General features: G+C 39.4%; 1 protein-coding gene across 2 annotated transcripts; it reads left to right on the forward strand.

Moving 5' to 3' along the window:
* The first annotated feature begins 1 nt into the window (after position 1).
* On the forward strand, positions 2-18,812 carry jcadb (junctional cadherin 5 associated b). Of its 2 annotated transcripts, XM_008433950.3 has the most exons (4): positions 2-233; positions 6,874-7,303; positions 11,117-14,967; positions 15,592-18,812. In XM_008433950.3, the coding sequence occupies exons 2-4, from the start codon at positions 6,981-6,983 to the stop codon at positions 15,624-15,626; spliced, it is 4,209 nt and encodes a 1,402-aa protein (XP_008432172.1). In that variant the 5' UTR covers positions 2-233; positions 6,874-6,980; the 3' UTR covers positions 15,627-18,812. The 2 variants fall into 2 exon arrangements, with proteins under 2 accessions (XP_008432172.1, XP_081454985.1); XM_081598859.1 differs by lacking the exons at positions 2-233; positions 6,874-7,303 and adding an exon at positions 8,206-8,281.
* Positions 18,813-20,604: the final 1,792 nt, after the last annotated feature.

Genomic DNA, 20,604 nt, shown 5'->3' on the forward strand with positions numbered 1-20,604 from the left:
AAAAAAGGTAAAGTTAGGGGGGGAAACAGTTTGGAAGAAACCATTCCGACATCCCTGCATGTGAGGCGCCCACCCCACCTCAGCTGTATAGTGAGGAGCGCCCAGACCAGGCAGCCAGCAACCAGCGCGTCTCTGCCTACCAATAGGCATGCTCGGCTCAGGCTCTGTGCAGTGCTCAGTCTCAGCAGCAGAAGCTGGGCGCAGGGGAACTGCGACGCCAAACATCCTCCCAGGTATGCTCCGTCCGCCTCTACGCCCTTTTTTTTATTTTTTATTCCTCGCCTTTGCAACGTGCTGCATGCAATTTCTACCGCTCCTTGCCAAGGAATGGGGTGTTGCTGTTTGCTTGGTGTTATTATTTCTCCTTGTATGCGTGTGGCTCACGTAGCCTCCACGATTTAGGCTTGGTAAACACAGTCAGCAGCGAGGACGCATCTGCAAAACCTCGGCAACTTGCACACGCCTCAAAATGCTCTCCTGTCGACAGATGAGCCGCCTCCGCTGCTGCTGCTGCTGGTGGAGGCGAGGCGGGGATGGTGCGCTCCCTCATCCAGCTTTTCTGCGTTTATTTATGGGAGGGGGGTGGGTGGGGAAGGGATCATCTTTTTTTTTTTTTTTTTTTTTTTTCTTGCACCGGGGTTGGAATTTCTCGTCAAATATTTTCAACTTAGAGGGCGTGTGGCTGCTGGAGATGTGTACCTGCAGGTGTTGGGGTGGCGATTTAAAAATATAATCTACCAAGCTGTCAGTTTTCACGCAGGCTCCGCTGCAGCAGGCTGTGGGGAGGCTAGGTCATGCTGTATCTATAATGCATGATGTATCAATCACAACAGTGATATTTTATTGATAACTGGGCTATGATACAACGGATCTATTTCAGTTCATCATTCATTCATAGCTACAGTGACTTATCCAGAGGAGGGATGGCTTTTTTAATTTTTACTCCTAATTAATAACTTGCGCTTTGAATGAGTTTGCAGAGGCAGTTTATTTTTATGATCTGCTCTGCTCTCTGCCTGTCACTAGGTAGGATGTAGGTACACTCCCTTAGCTGTTAGGGTGGTGCTGCCTGCTAGTGCTGATGTGTTCCAGTGGCCCCTACCTGTGCATGCAGCCCTCCAGGCCTGGATATCTTCTCCTGTCTGGAATGGCTGCCTCCAGCCAATAAAAAAATTGAAATTTTAAGTTAAAATCCAATTTATACACATTAATACTTAATAAAGTTCTGTCTCATTTTAAGTTGTAAGTGGAAGTGTATAATGAGAAATTATTAAATCAGTGTTAATTAGCCTCTAAATGATTCAAGCTGCAGAGTTTTACACTTTGTGTTTTGTCCACCCCAAAACGCAGAACTTCCCCGTCTGTCTCCTCAAAGCCGTCCCTCCTCGTCCATGTGGAGAGACGACTTGTGTTGTGGTTACTGCTGGTAGTTTTGTTGTTGCTATGCAAAAAGAGGCTCATGTGCCATATTTCCGCTGCAATCATTCGAAGCTGTGACCTTGTCAAAAAAATAGCCACTGTGTGTCAGGTTTTCTTTTTTTTTTCTGTGGTTCTGCTCCACTACGCTTCTTCACTTATTGATCATCCCTGCTTTTGGATTTCAAACCCTCTTCCCCCCCTCCACAAACGATCCACGTTGATGTGTTTGCAGCATTTTCCAAAGTCCTTACTCGCTTCACTTTAGCAAGCAGGAATAGTTTTAGAAGACTTCGAAGTTTTGATTTGAGGATGTTTTTATGTAGTTTTGGGTGCAGCCTGTGTGGTTTGCGGATCTGAAGAGGCGTTTACAAAGCCGTTAATCGTTAACCGTTTTTCTCACATGTGCTGTCCTTGGAAAAATGGTCAGTAGGGATTTTTCTGCTGAGCTTCATATATATACATATACATCTGGACTGTGTTAATTAGCCCAAGACAATTGGCTGATATTAAACGTTGCAGAGAAAAATGCTTAGCAAACAGTATGTGTGTGAACTCCCACTCTGGGGGCATCTCTGAACTGGCAAGTGGACAAAGTTACGGGGTGAGAAATGTTAAGGTCACTGTAAGGTCAAGATGAGAGGGAAAATCATCTAAATGCCATTTTTATATGTATTTCAGACATTTTGAGTGATTCATGTTAAAGCTCATTAGATTTGACTCTGCTTTAGGTCAATTGTTTGATTTTAGAGGCGGTTTCTGCATGAACAGCGCTCTGGGCGAGTCCTTTTCTCTGCAGCCGATGTCCATTGTTTCGTTTTCACAAACATATTAAAGGTTTCTCGAATCAAATTGGCGTTTTGGAAAATAAGTCAGTCCAGTTTTTTGCAGCGGTCACAATCAAACGTGATCTTGTCGTTGCACGTGCTCTCTTTTTGTGTTTATAAACCTGAAACTGTGTTTAAATGAATCTATTTTCAGTGCAGAATAATCACATTTACAGCGGACCTCAACCTCCCATGAATAGCTAAAATCCACAATTACTTGATATTCCCTCTGAAAACGTTTATAACTACCCAGTTTAATAGTTCAAACACCAAATATACTTTTATATCCATTATCATGCAGAGTAGAAACTGCTTAAGCACTAATATCTAACTAATATCTACAGTCTTCCTTATCTTTTGGAAGTACAACTAATCAGCGCTAAGGTAGATAAATCACAGTCCTAGACTGGCTGCTTTGCAAATGCCAGCCAATATTGCATTGTTCCTATGTTCTTCACCTTTCCAAGCGCATTTATTTTGAATATTTTATATGCTGTATGAAAAAAAAATCTGCGAATAAGCGTATTTTCTACGAATAATTTGGAGTTAAATCCCACAAAAACTCCACAAATGCTGATCCATGAATTGGAAATGTGTATATTTTAACCAGAGGTGACGCAAAAATGTTTGGATATAAGAATAAAAATGTTTAAAAACATTATCTCTGTTTAATTTAGTGCCAAATAGGAATCTAACAATTACAGTTTTTGACTATTAATGTTGTTCTGGGACGTCGGCCATTTTGGTCATTCATTGCTGCCTTTTGGCCAGGACTCCAGGTTTTTAATCTCAATGGGTTTATATAGCAGTAAAATAAAAGTTAAATATAAAATAACACATCAAAACACTGCTTGTATAAATTTGTTTCTTCGTTATCATTTAGCCACAAAATTGTTTTATAATGTTGGAAATGATCTGGTTTTGGTGACATTTTTGCAAAATGCAACTTAGTTTAAATCCTGATATGCTTTATTATTTTGAATAAAGGGCATTACCTGCAGTAAAACATTTTCTCTGTGCTCTTAGTCTAGTAAACATGTTTTATTTATATTATATTAATGCAGAAGCAAATTTTCTGCTTTTTTTTCAGACTAATTATATAAAGTAGAGAGTGTAACACTGTAACAATATCCTGTAATTTACAGTTGATGAAGGAATATATTCTATAGCATTAAAAAAAGCAAATGTTTAATGTTTATTTAATTATTTTAAACTTTCTTATTGCTTTTTGACACTAATTAGGTCTATATATCACAGAATTGGTGAATCTTCAACAATATAGTGGGAAAAATAAATAAAAATCAAAAAAAAAATGCAATAATGTGACTCATTAATCATAAATTGCAAGGATCTTTTTAGGGAATGATGTTTATTTTAACTACTTAACCCTTATTTTAACGTCTTGAATTAATAAAATTGTACATTAAAGCTGACGTATGTGATTTATTTTCATTTTCTGCCAGAAAAACTCAATCAGTTTCATCTTCTTAAACATTATAAGTGTAAACGTTAGCTGAACTGACATCAATTTATATAAAGTGAGCAAACTTTATTAATTTAACTCATTATTGGGTTTCTGCTTTTTGGATTTCACAATAGTGCAGCAGTGATGGTAAAGCGGAAAGAGCAGCTCACACTCATAAATGCCAGCTTACATTTCTCCAGGTACCATCTCATCTTCTCAGCCCAAAAAACAGATAAAATAAGAAGTGCACTTTGCATTAAACTGTGATTAAAATATGAAGAAAGTTAACCAATCGATGCGTTTAAAAACGAATAGTGGGCAAAAGGAGTTTGGTAACAAACGTTCACTAATATGATCAGATGTAAAAACTTAAAACATCATGATTTATGACATTCTTGAATAGAAGCAGCCTTCGAGTAATAAACCGTGAGAAGGGGACAACATTTTGTTTTTGTAAAAGGCAGCATTTTATTCAGGCATTCTAAAGGTTTTAATTTGGACTTTTGCTGCTTTTGTTTTTCTTAAACTTTGCATTTAGATATGAAAAATAATCCTAAATTTAAGATATTTATAGTTCTACAAGGATCAGGATGAAAACCAAGTGAAAAAGCAGCTGTGGTCTGGAAAGCTCTTTAAAAAAATGTTGATCATTTTAGTACATTTAGACCAAAATCCAGCTGCTGGGAGGGAAAATGTAAAAACAATTCAGCTGCGGTTTAATTGACGTAGTGTGAATGAAAGCCGTTTCTATTGGTTGTTCTAAATTGAATAAAGTATTTGGATACATTTTGTAAACTTTGACATAAATAAACCTTCACTGCTTTGTGCTGCATTTCTGTGAACATTATTGAAATGATGTCACTATTTAAGTCTCTATCCAAAAATGCTTATGTGAGCAAAGCCGTTGATTAATGTGTGTCAGGTTCATAAGACATCCGCTGTCATCTCCAGGCAGGACACACTGCTACGGCCGCTAATTAATATATCAGACAGGCCGGGCGGCCCGTGCGTTCATAAATCAACACACAAGCAGACGAACACACTAGCAGGTACTTAGCAAACACGGGGTTCATAAAACATCATTTGTCTTTTTTTTTCTGGTCTTTTTGCAGCACTGATGCATCTGAATCACGTGTCTGTTACTAAACAGAGAAATATCTGGACTGTAAGAATTGTTTTGTGTATTCTTGAACCAATTTATGCTGATTTGTATTAAATCTTATGATGGTAGAGATGTTATTGGTTGATTTGTGGATGTGAATGTTTATTTAGGAGTTTTCTAAAATAAAAAAGGGTCTGTGTGTATATTCCATTTTTTAAATTTTGCAAAGGAAATAGTGCTAAAAGATGCTAAAAAATACAATTGTTTTTTGTTTTTTTATCTCTGTTGGGCAGATTAAAAGATGCCAGAAAGGTTTTATTTTGCTTTTTTGTCTTTTTGTGGAAAAGTAGATAAGAAAGTTCAGAGTTGATCAAACTCCAAACTCTGGAAGGTTTGTTTGAAATCTACTTTTCATTAATTTGTCCTGAATGTGAAAACCATGAATATGTTTATTCGAGACGTTTTGAGTTATTTACAAATTCTGAAAGTATAGATTCTCAGAGTTCTTTCAAATCTGAGAATCTTCCATTTATTATAGAACATTTTTTTTAGATCAATCTCAAAATATATTTATTTATTTTTTTTAGCAAACTTTAAAATCTAAAATATAAAAATGTGACATTTTTCTTTTAAACACACCAAAAAAAACTATCAAAAAAGACAAAAGAAATCAGATCGTACCAAGCTGTCAGCAAAAAGTTCATAATGAGTTTTGGATTTTCACCAGTAGTTTCATTCAACTATCAAAGTTGTTAAACTGTTTGTAAAGTGGGAACAGCCTCTCAATCTGTCTCTCTTTTTTTTGTTAAAAAAAGAAAAGAAACTCTTCTGGTCCGTTAAAGATTTATTCAAGTTAACTGAGCGCCATGTCTTTAAAACTATTTGTAAAGTCCTAAAACGGCCTGCAGCCAGTCACGACGTTGCATTATTCTGCTTTCTCAGTGATGTTAAAAGATGGTCCTGCCTACCAGAAGCTGCAGTCCTGTAAAGCGGATGAAATGACTCTTTCACAGGAGTTCAGGGCGTGGCTCACGCATTTTTCAACATCCAGACTTTGGAGAACGGATTGTCAGATTCATTAATACGCACCTTTGCAACTTGAAGCTGTAAGAAACATAGCAGCAGCTGAGATGTGTAAGAACTAAAAAAGAAACATGTCATGTTGAAATTATGTTCATATTTCAAATTAATGTTACTTTTGGTGTGCCGTACTGCTGCAGAGTTATCCAACAAATATGTAATTCAGTGCATTTATGTCTGTGATTTTTAAAAAAAGTAATGTTTTAAGTCAATTCAGCACTATTTTTCTGTATCGGCTGATTCAAAACTTCAGATATCTGTATCGGATTGGAACGGAAAAAAGTGGATTTTACTTTACTTTTATCTTTAGTATGTCCAAATATTAACAAACCTCATGAACTATATTTACTCTCACTTAAAGGTACAGCAGGTAACTTTTATTTTAAAAACAAATATTTTTTTACTTATTTGTTGAAACCTTCACTTTGTCCTGATAGTATGGAATGAGAGATAATTAGTGAAAAAAAAATCGAGCTCCTCTTCCTCTACCTTCTCCCAGAGTATCAAATGCTAACTGGAACTAACCAATCAGAGCCAGGAGGCGGGTCTTAGTGCTGTCAATCAAGTCTGCAGCGTCTCCCCATCAGCAGACCCTGTCCTGAATGATAAAGCTAGTTAGCATGGCCACAGATGACGGCGGATAAATGGTTTCCTGTAAGTGAGTTGTTTCTCCACCTTAAGCGCGTTTACGAGTTTGATGGACAGCACTAAGACCCTCCTCCTGGCTCTAATTGGTTGTTTTTAGTTGGGAGCGGTAGTAAGGAGGAGGTGGAGTAGATCGGTCTTTTCATTGATTATCTGTCTCATAGCAAACTGTCACTACATGGTGTTAGTTTTAACTAATACATGAAGAAAAAAACATTTTCTATAAAAGCTACATAGGTAGCTTTAACTTAATTTCTGAATTTCAGAAGGAAGAATTTAGCTAAAAGCTTCAAACATTATTTTCTCTGTTACATGTCGCCTTGCTGTTCTCTCCCCAGTGATGGCCTCTGCTGAGCAGCCGTGCTCCAGCTTCCACCAGCAGCACTGCGCATAAGGCAACACACCCACCTTTGCCCTCCCGCCCTGGAGTGAGAGAGACGCCGCCATGTACAGCGTGGAGGACCTCCTCATTTCGCATGGATACAAACTGCCCAAGAGCGGCCCTCCGTCTGCTGCGCCTTACGATAAGCGTCCCGCCGACTGCCAGCGAGAACTGGTGGACAGCAGGGCTGGCCGGGGGACGCTTAACGGGTACGAGGCGGAGAGGGGGGCGTCCATCACGGGCATCTACGGCAGCAGGCAGGCGCTGTTGAAGGGCTACCCCACCACGGACGAGAGCGGGGAGAGGAACCTGCGGAGGAAAGAGGCTGGGATTGGTATCCTTGGTGACGTGCAGCTCCTGGGCGATTCGCTCGCCACTGATAGCGGGTGAGTGATTTCAGGGTTGCCAGATCTGTTTCCAATCCAGTTTTCAGTTCAAATAAGTCAAAAGGCAAAACTCCCCCCCCCCTCCCTGCTCCCCACAAAAGGACCAAATTTCAAAATCTAAAACTGCATAACAGAGTTATTGTAGATAAAGAAAGGAGTAAATTTCCACCAAAAAAAACTCAGACATTTTCAGATTAATCTAAGAAATTTTCAAGAGTAAAACAGGAAATTTCTTAGTTGAAATTTTTTGTTTTATTTTATTAAATTTTTTTTTTAGTTTTCTAGCAAATTTTCAACTTTTTCAACTTTTATGAAAATGTACTCCTTTTTGGCCCTAATATGCTGTCATACTAATGAAACAAATTTTAATACTGCCACTTATATATATATATATATATATATATATATATATATATATATATATATATATATATATATATATATATATATATATCCATCCATCCATCCATCCATCCATTTTCTTCCGCTTATCCGGGGTCGGGTCGCGGGGGCAGCAGCTTCAGAAGGGAGCCCCAGACTTCCCTCTCCCCAGCCACTTCTTCCAGCTCCTCCAGGGGAGGAGCTATATATGTATATATATATATATATATATATATATATATAAATTTCTGTGATTAATCTCAACATTTCTGAGTTTTATGGGGGAAATTTACTCCTCTTGTTTTTATATATCTACAATATCCCAAATTCATAGGCAACACTGGTGCCTTTCCCTCTCTTTTTTTTAATCCGCCACGCCCCTTTACCTTTTCTTTCTCCTTTTACTCCCTCCTCTCCTCTGCTCTGCTCTCTTCTCACTGGGGCCCTTCAGTGTTGCATGCAAAACTGAGTCTGCACTGCGCAGGGTTTTTTTTTCCTCTCTCTTCTGCTCTCTTCCCCTCCTTGCAGAGCTGCAGAACACTGGCTGCAGCAGCACCGCCGACTTATCTCCAGCTGGAATATGAGGGAATATAAAAGGTGCTTTTAAGGCTTCTGCAGATGCAAACAGCAGCTCTAGTCTGCCAGAAAACCCACAAAGACTGAACATGCCTGAAGACAGGCGCGTAATCACTCCAGTGTAAACACTGGCACACTGAATCCCACCCAGCACGTGCTCTGTGATGTAAGCATGTTGCTGGGCAAGTGTGCACAGCGCGACTCCCCTCAGCCATACAGTAGCATATGCTGCTGAGGATGATCCATTGACTTTGCTGCTCACTACATTGACTAACAGTGGGTTTTGTGCAGTGCAGATATTTGACGGAGCTCTGCCCATGCAGTGTTCTTTTTATGAAATGAATATGCTACAGTAGGGAAAATACAGATGATTGGATTGTTATATTTAAACTTTAATAAGCAGTAAAAGCCCACACTTGGTGCTTAATTATAGTAAAATGACATAAGGTCGGGTTAAATGTGCTGATGGGAGTTATGACCTTTATGTGTTTTCTCTGCTGTACAACATAAAAGCTAAATTTTCTAGATTGCTGGAGAAATAGCAGGAATTTTTAACCAAAATGCAGCTGAATGAAAGGGTAAAAACTAGATTTATTTTATGAAGACTGGGGGAAAATGTCATTCTGGTCATAATGACTAAATTCAAAGGGTTACACACTGAACACACATTTACTGCATTTAACAGGGTCAAATAATTTTAATCTGTTTAGTTTTCTTTTTTTTACATTTTTTTTTATTTGTCAAGAAATGCATACCGTCATTATTATAGTTCTCCATGTTGCCATTCTTATGGAAGTTGATTGCTGTAGAACCAAAATATTTAGAAAAATCAAACTTTAACTTGAGTGCAGTAAAATCCACCCATGTTAAGTAATATTTGCTTTAAACAAAATCAGTGGTCGACTCCCAATGATATCAAATAAGCTTAATTGAAACTTATTTAATATCATTGTATGACTAATTTTAATTTGTTGGGAATTTTTTTAAGTATATAATCCATCCATCGCTTATATAAATATAAGTAAGACGTGACATTTGGAGCATTTTGAGTCTTGTTGAGAATAGGGTGATGGCAAGGAAGCCTTCATCAACAAAGTGAAATAATAATAAAAAAGCTGGTGATAGGCATGTTTGAATTGCCTAAAAAGATCTTTCCCATTATTATCGAAAAGGGTAGAAACAATTTTTAGCGTGCCAGGTTTTAATAATTTAAATAAAACTGAACACCTATTTTATAACAGTTTAATTGTCTTTTAGGAAACAAAACTTCTTGATTGAAAGATGGATAGATATTTTTAATTTTAATCACCCAGAGGCATGAACATGTTTAGTCTTGATTCTAAATCAGGAAATAGTTTCAAGAAATTAGTAACTGGCCTGAAACTGAAACATCTGTCCTACCATCACAAACAGAAAGTTAGCTAACCGCTACCAGTGTTTGTTACTGGTTTCATAGAAAACCTTGGAAATAAAGTTTCTTTGACATCTACCAAAAGACTGAAAAAGAGTGAACAGTACATGACGATTGAAAAAATATGATCAAATCAAATCATAAGACACAAAATCAACTTTTCCCCATTTCCTTTTCCTTCTTCAGATCTAAATCTTGCAGAAAATCTGTAAAAAGAGCTGAAGATATGAGTGCGTAGGCTAATAATTGTTTTAATAATGAAAATAAACAATTTTATCTCACTTGAGGTCGGTGAGACCCTTTGAAAGGTCTCACTGACCTCACAAAAGGCATTCATATTGTCACCAGGAGTGACAATAAGTGTGAAATCTGTTATTTATTGAGCATTTTATAAGTTTACCGGAAAGGTTTTGATATTTTGTGATGTTTACATAAAAAGGGAAACATTTTTTTCAGTTTCTCTCTTGCAGGATTAACAGCTTAGAAGCAGAAACTTGATTTTTATGTCGTTTCATAGCACACAGACGATCCCTTTATCAGGCATTTCTTGAAGGTGCAGGGATTCATTTTGCAAAGTGAGGTCTGAGATAAAACAAACAGAGGGATAAAGGGAGCTTTGCTTTTACATCAGATCAGGTAATGGGATATTTTTGCAGTGATTTTAAAAGCCACAGTCGCCGGCCAGATGACCATTTTCCAAGATAAGGTCAGCACAATTTAATATGCAGATCGTTTTGCAGTAGCATCACAATTTCATGATGTCTTCAAGGGACTTTGAAACTGCTGACTTGAGCAGTTCTGTCTCATATGAACTGCCTCTTCGTGATTAAGTTGTGTTGGAAAGCAAGTAATGCCGAAGCCAAAACGCTTCCTCTCCGCTGACATGGACATGTCATTTTTTATATTTAAAGTTGCAGTATGTAACTTTCATGGAAAATATTTTTTTTACATATTTGTTAAGACTGTCAGTATGTCATGACAACATAGTATGAGATGAATAGTCTGTGAAAAAATAAAATAAAGCTCCTCTGTCTTCTTTCAGCTCTCTCAGTGCCAACTAGAAACAACCAATCAGAGCCAGGAGGAGGGTCTTAGTGCTGTCAAACATGCTTGTGCTATGCTAAGATCCTCCTCTTGGCTCTGATTGGTTGGTTTTAAGCAGAAGCAGTGCATTTCTTCAGATGACAACAGTGAGAAAGTGGACAAGTTTAAAATTTTCACGGATTATCTGCCTCATAATATACTGCCACGACATGTGAAAAAAAACCTTTTATTTAAATTACATGCTGTAGCTTTAAATGTAATTAATCTTATCCATTTTTATTTTTACTCAGCTTGACAAGCCAGTTTTCCTGGAGTCCAGGGAAAACAATCATATAAACTAGCAAAGTCATTCAGGATTCAGTCCTCTTGACTCCCCCTCTGTACTTTGTTTGTATTTACAGGTTCTATGATGTTCCTAGTTTGACTTATTCAGAGCCACTAAGCCATGACGAGCGGGATATCTCCTATTGGAGGAGGCGAGGCCAGGACTTCAGCATCCTTCTGGACTACGCTGATGGCAGGGAGCTGAGGGCCTCTGCTGGGGCATGGAGGCCTCAGGCCCTGATCACAGCAGAGGAATACCGGGCTGAGAGGCAAGCGCAGCAGTTATGGGAGGAAATCTCCTGGCTAAGGGACCCGGATGCAGGCCCTGGTCAGCTAAGGGTAACCGGGGAGAGGAAGTGCCAAAGCCTCGGGACAGAGGAGTGGAAGCCTGCTGTGGGAATGGGAAGGCAACTGTCAGATGGCGATGGGGAACGATGGGCTAAGGACCAGTACCGTCTAAGGACACCTGAGGGTTTTTTTCATCCTAGAACTAAAGCAAAGTCTCAGTCACTCCCCAGAGTTTTGTCACCTGATGGAACAGACTGCAGAGATCTCATACTATCAAGACCAAGCCTACCTGATAGGCAAAGGTTTAATAGCACTGTTTTCTCTGGGCCCTATAGTAGGTATGTTTATGGTGGTGGCAGAAATGGTTGGGGTAGGAATGTTGGTCCAAGCAGCCATGTTGCACTTTTACCAAAGCCCAGGTTTAGCAGGCCTTTAAAGCCTCCTTCATACGAGATACACCAGCAGACAAGGGGTAGCGCAGAAATGCTTGCTATAGACCAGGGTGCCAAACAAAAAGACAGATCTATCTATTATCCAAGGAGTGGAGATCTGAGACAAGACTATTACGCACAACACTCTGCCATCACTGGAATGGAGCCTCCTGGCTACATCCCACCTCCATCGTATAAAAGAGCCCTCCCTCCGAGAGCGGTTTCAGTCAATCGCCATGAAATGATAAACTTAAGATGGAGGGCAGAAGCTTTGCAGATGCCCAGCTCAGATCCTGGAAGGTGGCTCTCCAGACAGGGAAGCAGCTCATGGGTTGGACATTATGGAGAACGTAGTGCGTCCTACCGAAAACTGGTACAACCTGGGCCTGATGAACAACCGGTTCAGGCTCGGCAGTTATCCATCGAAGACCCAAGAGTGAAACAAATCTCAGGAGGGCCTGGCGGACATTCTCTCACCGACCTAGATAAGCTCCGCAACATCAACAAAGAGATTCAGTTCGCTAAGACTCTAGGACAATCTACACATGATAGTGCCTTTCCTCCCCAGCAGGGGCCAGCTCCCAATACTGAAGCCAACAAAACCGCTCCAAGTGACAACGAGAGTAGTATTCGATGGTGCAACAGGGGTATTAAAAAGAGTGAAAGTGTAGGTCCTGAACAAAGTCGTCCGATTATTTTTCCTTCATCTTTTCTTGGCAAACCACCACCTCCCCCATGTAAACCGGCTGACCAGGGTGTATCTGAAACTGTGACTGAGGTTAAAAAAGTAGAACAGCATGAACCACCGGAGAAAGAAAAGACAAAAAACCTAAAAAAGAGACTAAGTGAAACCATTTTTTGTTTAGTGTCTGTCCCCGTTACTCCGCAGCTCACCGGGACGATCCGTGATCAGAACAACAACAATGAAAAGTCTCCGGACCCAGCAGGCAGTCCTAGTGACAACAAAACCGGCCACCTAACAAACCAAAGTCTCCAAAGCACATCCTCAGCCGAAGCGGAGCTGCAGGCTCTAACTGGTAGCTTCGCAAGCAGCAAAACAAGTAGTAGGGCGAGCAGCAAAATGTTTAAGAAATTACCATGTAGACCCCCTAAGATCAATCATTATAAAGAGTTGAAGTTATCAGGAACCTGGCCTGCAAACCAATATCGAGATCAGGAGACACAGACAAGCCCGGAGGCTCGAAAACCTACCCCTGAAAACAAGGAAGCACAACAAGAACCCGTTCCTCCTGGCACTGACGTTGCACCCGACAGCAGTGCTGTAGTAGGCACTGCCTTCAGTTTTCCTATCAAGGGAGTTAAGAGCCTGAAGCTGTCAAGCAACAGCGCCTTCTCTCTGACCTCCACCTTCTCCAGCCAGCTGAACAAGAGCACAGCTCAGCAGCCAGCAGTCCCACCCTCAGGAAACGTGGAGGAGGCCAAACCAGCAGCGAGCAGTGAACAGTTCTTGATAAAACCCGCCACGCAGCGGCCGTGGGATGCTGTCAAAGAGCTGGAGAGCATGAAAAAAGAAATCCAAGATCAACAACAGCAGCAGATTAGCAAACAGCAAAGTGTTGACAAGTGCATAGAGGACCTCAACGAGGCCTACAAAGACATCTTAGAGCTTGGCACTGCCAGCAATAAAGTCCCAAATGGTTCGGTTCAAATTCCAGAGCGCATTAAAATCCGACTGACATCAGAACCTCTCAACAAGCCCAGCAGCCTTAGGCGCAGTGCAGTAAGCTGGTCTGTTGACCCAGAATACCGAGAAGTGAAGAGCGCCTTCTCTAGACCTGCAACAAAGTCAGTAACGTTCAGCAAACAGCTTAGAGAAGAACTCCCAGTGCCGCCCCGGGAGACAGGATTCAGAGAATACAGGGTTGTTGCACATCTTTCCCGACGACGGAGCAACGATGGCCGGACAGTTAAGCTAGACCTGCCTGATGAGCCTATTGAGACGCCACTTTGTGACTTCAGTCCAACGACGCACAACACTGCAGCGGAGGTGCCGTGGGCGGATAGACAGCCCATGCAAGATGCCTCTACGCTTACCAGTCCTCCAGATTATGAGGACATATGTCAGACTTTACGTCAGTCTAAAGACTCTGCAGATGGAAACAGAGCGTCCACTGGTCCATCGAGACCTAACGACACAGAGCCTCTTCAAGATCTCAGTGGTGAATCTGAAGAGGAATGCCCTATTTGTAAGAGAGAGCTTGAGAATCAAATGAGACAGGGTCCGTTGCCTCCACTTCATGAGGAGAACAGCTCAGACAGCTCTGCAAATCAAAATGGCAGCCCACCACAATGTGCTGCCTTAGAAAGTCCAGCAAAGGACTCAAAGACTGAAGAGCCAAAAGACTCGAGTTCCAATCAGCCAGGATCTGACCTCATTCCTGAAGCAGTGGAGCAGCAGTCAGTGACGCAAGACGCTAATGCTGGCGAGGAAGGTGAAGATGCTCAGGCAGAAAACTCAGGCACAGTTGATCCTGCTGAGGGCAAACCAGAAAACGAAGCTAGTGATGATCCTCCCTCTGCATCTACAGTGGAAGGATCTGATCCGCCTGCAGACTTACAAGCGACCGAGGAACAGCATGCTAATGAAACCGTAACTACAAAAGTAGAGTTAAAAGAAGAGAAAGAGAAAGCTATTTCAGGAAAAACACCTGACGTCAAAAAGAAAACGGTGGTGAAAGGTGAGAGGCAAAACAATACGTTGCCTAGAGAAAAGAAGGCGCAAGAGAAAAAGTCAGTGTCTGTCCCAGAACTTCGCGTTGGTCTACGAAGTCACCTGGGCCGGGACCATCCAGGGTTACCTGAGTTTCCGCCAGATAGGTTGCCACTTTCAGTTCCTCCAAACCTAGACCGTAGATTATCACTAAGCTTGGAGGGGGAGAGGCGGACCAAGGGCCCCTCCCAGCGAATTGAAGCATTGCAGAACAAACTGGCTATTTCTCCAGGTCATGTGCCGGTTGAAAGACTTGCTAGGATGAGGGAGGTGGATGTTATATGTCGGGTGAGACGCCTGAGCATCCGGAGTACTGACTCTGGGGAGGGGGAAGCAGAAGGAGAGGGCAAGGAAGACCACAGGGAGGAGCTCCACCGAGTACCACAGGAGGGCAAGGAGAACAATCAGGAGGTCACACATTCACAGCAGGGAGCTGAGGAGTCAGTGTTGCCAGATGGACAGAAATCTTCTCTCTCAGGTGGGAATAAAAATAGCTCTAAGTGAATTATGTGCCCACATAGACACCCATTTGTAAATTGTGATACACTGCAAAAACACAAAATCTTATCAAGCATTTTTGGTCTAGTTTCTAGTGAAAATATCTTAGTTAACTTGAAATAAGATAAAACTAATTTACAATAATGTTTATATTGATGAAAAGGTTCTGGTTCCACTGGCCAGTTATTTTAGTTATAGGAAAAATATCTCGTTATAAGTTAAATAATCTACCAGTGAAACTAGTGCTTCTTCATCAATATTAAGACATTTTTGATTTAAAAACGTATTTTTGGTCTAGATTCTAGTGCAAACATCTTAGTTCACCAGAAATAATACAAAACTAACTTATAAGTAACTATCCAACAAAATATAGGACTTGTTTTAAGTCAAAAATTGCTTAACACTATTGAAAAAGCTCTACTTCCTATATCTTGCTGAAAAGTTACCTGTAAGTTAGTTTGTTTTTATTTCAAATGTACTACGATATTTGCACTGGAAACTAGACCTAAATAGTTGGTAAGATTTTGTGTCTTTGCAGCGTAATTTGAGTGAGTAAATACGTGTTTCTTCTTCTTCTTCTTCTTCTTCTTCTGCTAACTCCCAGAAACCCCTGATCCCAGCCGAGGAGGGGCAGAGTAGGAAAAAAACTGCGTCCATCGTTTCCATCTGAGGTTTTTAGCTCCAACACTGTGACCTGGCTGCCTACTAGAATGCCTTCATCTCATCTCGACACTGAAATGGCCTTCTTGTCCGACAAGAGCATTGTGTACACCTTCACCTCCGGCGCTGCATTGACTACTATGAGTGCTGTTCCACTGCCAAAGGGAGGTGCCCTGCACACCTGCGGGGCAACTTCCACTCCAGATCCCTCCCCAGCCTTCCTAAGCTGACTTCCCGCCTCCCCATGTGCCCTCCGCTCTCAACCCCATCCTCCTATAGCGTTTCTACTAGTTAGTCTTCTCGTAGCGGCTTGTCCTTTTCTATTCTATCCTTTCTCAATGCTTTTCTCATTAGCAAACATTATGCAATTCTGTCATGCATACCAGAGCTTCTAAAGTGCGACTAGCGAAAAAGACTTTTCGCATTCTGAACAAATGTTTTTGTTTACCGGGGAGCAGTTTCAGGATATGAATGTAAGTGTTTATGTTAAAGCCAACATAGACGTAGAAGGGTTATTTTCTCGAACCTCTTTCTGTTGCATTTAAACTACACCAAAATAAACTAAGATTGTGGTCAGGTGACAGCTGTTTTTAGAACTGGACATCACTGTCTTTGGCTCAAGAACTGTTTTGATTTTCAGAAGAGATAAATGCGCCTTTCTTCGTTTTTTTTTTTTTAGATTTAAAGACATTATGCCCGCTCTCATTGCTTTTCTACACACTGCAACCTTAACCCATAGATCTCTTCAGTGAAGAGTTACTCTGCATTACATGACATGAAGGGTCAGTTGTCCAAACATGTGTCACATTGGTTCTACACAGGACAGGAAGAGTTGCCTTTCTTAACCACCTTTGTAAATCCTGGTCGGATCAGGGGAAGACTTTAAATTCAACCTGATCAATTCAGTGTAAAGTTCAAATTTCCAGGTAATTTCAGGAAGCAATAAAGGCACAGATAGAGTTGGTGATTTCGGAAAACATTAAAAATGAACGTAGGGATTTAGAGCAAAAAACAAAAAACAAAACAAAAAAAAAACAAGGAAAAGTGGAAAAAAAGACATGTAGAGCAATATTGTTGTATTAACAGCCCAGTGGTGTAGTGGAGCTACCTGTAGGAACCATCGTCAGAAGTTTTAATGTGAACACGTCATCCAGATCATATTACAGGGAAATGGAGTCATGTCAGGGTATATGGGCGCTTAACATAGGGTGGGTGCTTTTCTTCACCATATATACCTATCTTCATACATCTGTGAAACAACATTTCACTGAGTATTTATTTTTTTTAATCATCAACTTGGTAATTGGTTTGCATAATTGTACAAAATAAAGTATATTTTAAATATTTTAAGAGAAATTTTGTATTTAACCATGGAATTTTATTTCTCCGCGCTGATATCAAGCTAAAAGTGTCATATCTATGTATAGTATCATATTGAGAGTATATGTAATTTTCTAGTGCTTTAAAAAGAAAACCTATCATTTCAGAAGGATGACCCTGTTGTGTGCCTTGATCACACGATTTGGATTCAGTGAGCGATAGGGTTCGTCACTGCAAGGTTTAACAGGACAGAAACTTTCTGATTGTGCCATTATTTACGATTTGATAGTGCTTTTTCATACGCTAACCACGTCAATGTTGGACGCTCTTTGTGATATTTGACTCATTATCCCATCAAAGTTGTATTTCCTACGTTGGTGGTCAAACATGACCTGTGTCTTTATATCTTTGTCTTTGTACGTCTTCCAGTTCATGTACTGTTGCGTTGTCGCTCCTCAAAACATGTTAAGAAATAAAATTTGGATTTCTTTCGTTTCTCCTCCCCCTCCCCACCCGTCCTTATTTCCCTCTATTTCCTAAGTACTCTGTCTTTCTTTCATTGTTCCTCCCATCACACGGCGTTTTCTTTCAGTGTGAAAATGTTCTGCTGTCACCGGCATCTATTGCACTACAGGATACAATGCAATATGCTGCTTTAGGACTCATATCTGCAAAACGTGCAGGCTGAGATTCTGCCACATTTAGGATTTTTTTCCAATTCTGATCAGAAGTAAGTTTGCAGCTATGTGGTTTTTCTACATCAGCACTATTGCACTGTTGTGACTCTATTATCACCAGAACTGTAGTTTAAATCACTCATCTGTTAACACCTAATCGTTATGTAGCATTTTACAGCTGTAGCATTGGATCAACTCAGAACCTTGTCTTGGTATTTGGGCCATTTCTTGTAAATTTGGACCGCTCATGTCGCCTTATTACGTGTGCATTACATTGTACTCCAGAGAAATGCCAAATATTAACGTACTAAGCACTGTTCACACCGTAGATTTTAATTTAAAATGTTTCTTTTTTTGTTGGTTTTTTACAAAATGACTCACTGACCTGCCGCTCCTCTGACCGGAGCAGTAAAGTAGCATTGTGAGCACTTTCTGCTCTTCGTACGCTTTCAGCCAGATCATAGAATCAAAACTGTGAAACCCAAATAAAACCGAGAGTTTAACTTTAAAAAGGTTCAGGATAAAATATATTGCTTGAAGTTTATAATCGGTATAGCAGGGAGGACAAGCTGGCTTATATCTACTAACACGGTTCATCTTTGATTCATTTTGGACACTGAAAGGCCTTTACTTTGGTCGTATACTAAAACTGCCCCAAACAACATTTTAATTATTTCTCTACATGCACACCCACCCTCTCTCCAATTGGCATGTCAGGTACACTTGAACTTAGTGTCATTTGACTTTTTGTACTACAGGTTATGTGCAGACATGAAGTAATTATGCACACTTGTAATATTTTCTATTTTCATATGAGATTTAAGTGCTTTTTGTACTCACCAACATCTTTTTTTCTTCCTTGCATGGAATGCAAGAGAGTGGAGAAAAAAAAATGTTTTTCATAAAAGTATATTTGCATTTGGTACTCTTAATAGTGAAACCGGTGGGCAAGACATCATGTTTCATAATTTCATTTACAAAACTATGCCAAGTATTTAAAAGCTATTTTTAGAGTAAATCAAAACAGAGCTCATTCATTTTCCTTTTTTCCTTTAATACATGCCTTTATCTTTGTATCTATAAATACAAGCATAATCCATAGTCGTACGATTGTGCTACTGTTGTATGATACTGCAGTCTGATTCATAAATAAACTCTTTGCATGAAACTTTTTTGTTTGTGGTTAATTTTTGCTTTGTATATTTTGAATCAAAAGTTTGTATATACTCATCCTGGGCATAAATTTAATATTAATTTGGGGCTTTTTACTATTTGTTTGGGGGATTCGTTTTCCACAGTCCTAAATATTTCAACTTATGTGTTTGAAAAAGTATTTACCTTCTCACATTTGTCACATTTAAATGTTTCAGATCATCAAGCAAATGTTTACGTCAGATGGGAATATTATGTGCAAATACAAAATGCAGTTTTCAAATGATCAGTTTATTTAACAGAGGTAAAACATTAATTCAGACTAACATTTCCCTAAGTGAGAAGTTCTTGCACTCTAGCAGGTTTTGCCATATTTTGTGTTTCCACTGCAGTGGGTCTTTCACATTGCATCACTGTGCAGGATTCTGTTGAATATTCAAAATCTGTTTTTCATCATTTGGAGCTCTGATTTACCTTTTGAGTACATTTCATGAAATATTTTGTTTATTTATGGCCTTCATTCTGATATTAGGTTAAAAAAAATCTAAATTAAACTCGATGAATAATTGTATTTTTCACCTAATAACTGCTGGATCAAAGGCTAAAGCACCTGGCACAAGCTGCTGTCCTTTCAGGCCTTATTCCACAAGGTGCCCCAGTTTCTTGACCTGTTTCTGATGTTCTACCTGCACTGAGATTTTTGAATTACATTAGCTCTGCTCCCCCCAGAGTTTTCTGTTATTTCTGTAAATATTCCAACTTTTTAAACTACAAACTGACAGTAAAATGTGCAAAAACTGTGAATCTTTGGCTTTAAGTTTTCTTGTTTTACATATGATAGACTACGATGTTCAAACGTATATATGTAACCCACACTTTCATTGGATTATTTCAACTTTATTCTATTTCAGAAAAAGACTTTCAGAAATGTTGACAGCAATGTAGCGCTCAGTACGATTATTTCCAGGATGACATAATTTGATAAACTTCTAATATTCAAGATTATTAATTTTATGTCATTATCTGGAATCCATTGCATTCCTCAACTTGTGTGCTGTTGGTTACAGGCTCACATGTTATGACTATTAAATTGTAAAACCAGGTCATTCCAGGGGTCACACAATCCCTCCTGCCTCCATATTTGTCTCACTCTCTCTTTTTTGTTTTGCAATTGTCTTCTGAGTCTGAAAGAATGAGCTTTTGTTCTGCAGACCTCATTAACATCCACTGCTTCATATCCAAAACTCACAGCAAAATCATTGCCTAGCAACACAGATGAGAGTCAATAACTTGGCATGAGAGACAATAAAACGCATCCCCCTTTTAAAATAAAAATATTTTTCATCTTGTCTTATTATTTTGAAAATTTTCTCTTCATCCAAGTTGAATACAAACATAACAGTTTAGCAAATACTACAGGCCAGAGAAATTAAAAATGAGAAATGTAAACCTGAAAACAAAGTTACACAAAATCTTACCAAGTATTTTTGTTTATTTTCTAGTGAAAATATCTTATTAGGCTTGAAATAAGACAAAATTAACTCACAACTAACTTTTTAGTAAGACATATCAGTTTGTTGTAAGTGAATAATCCTTTAATATTTATTTTAAAAGTACCAACTCCACTGATAATCTACCACTTTTCACGAATATTAAGGAATTATTCACTTAAAACGAACTCCTGCATCTTTCTGAAAAGTTATTTGCAAGTTAGTTTTGTCTTATTTCAAGTGAACTAAAACATTTGCACTAGAAACTAGACAAATATTTGATTATGTTTTAATATGAACGTGTTTTTTAAAGGCAGG

This window comes from Poecilia reticulata, chromosome 17 (assembly GCF_904066995.2).
Source record: "Poecilia reticulata chromosome 17, P_reticulata-male-v2, whole genome shotgun sequence".
Lineage (NCBI taxonomy): Eukaryota > Metazoa > Chordata > Actinopteri > Cyprinodontiformes > Poeciliidae > Poecilia > Poecilia reticulata.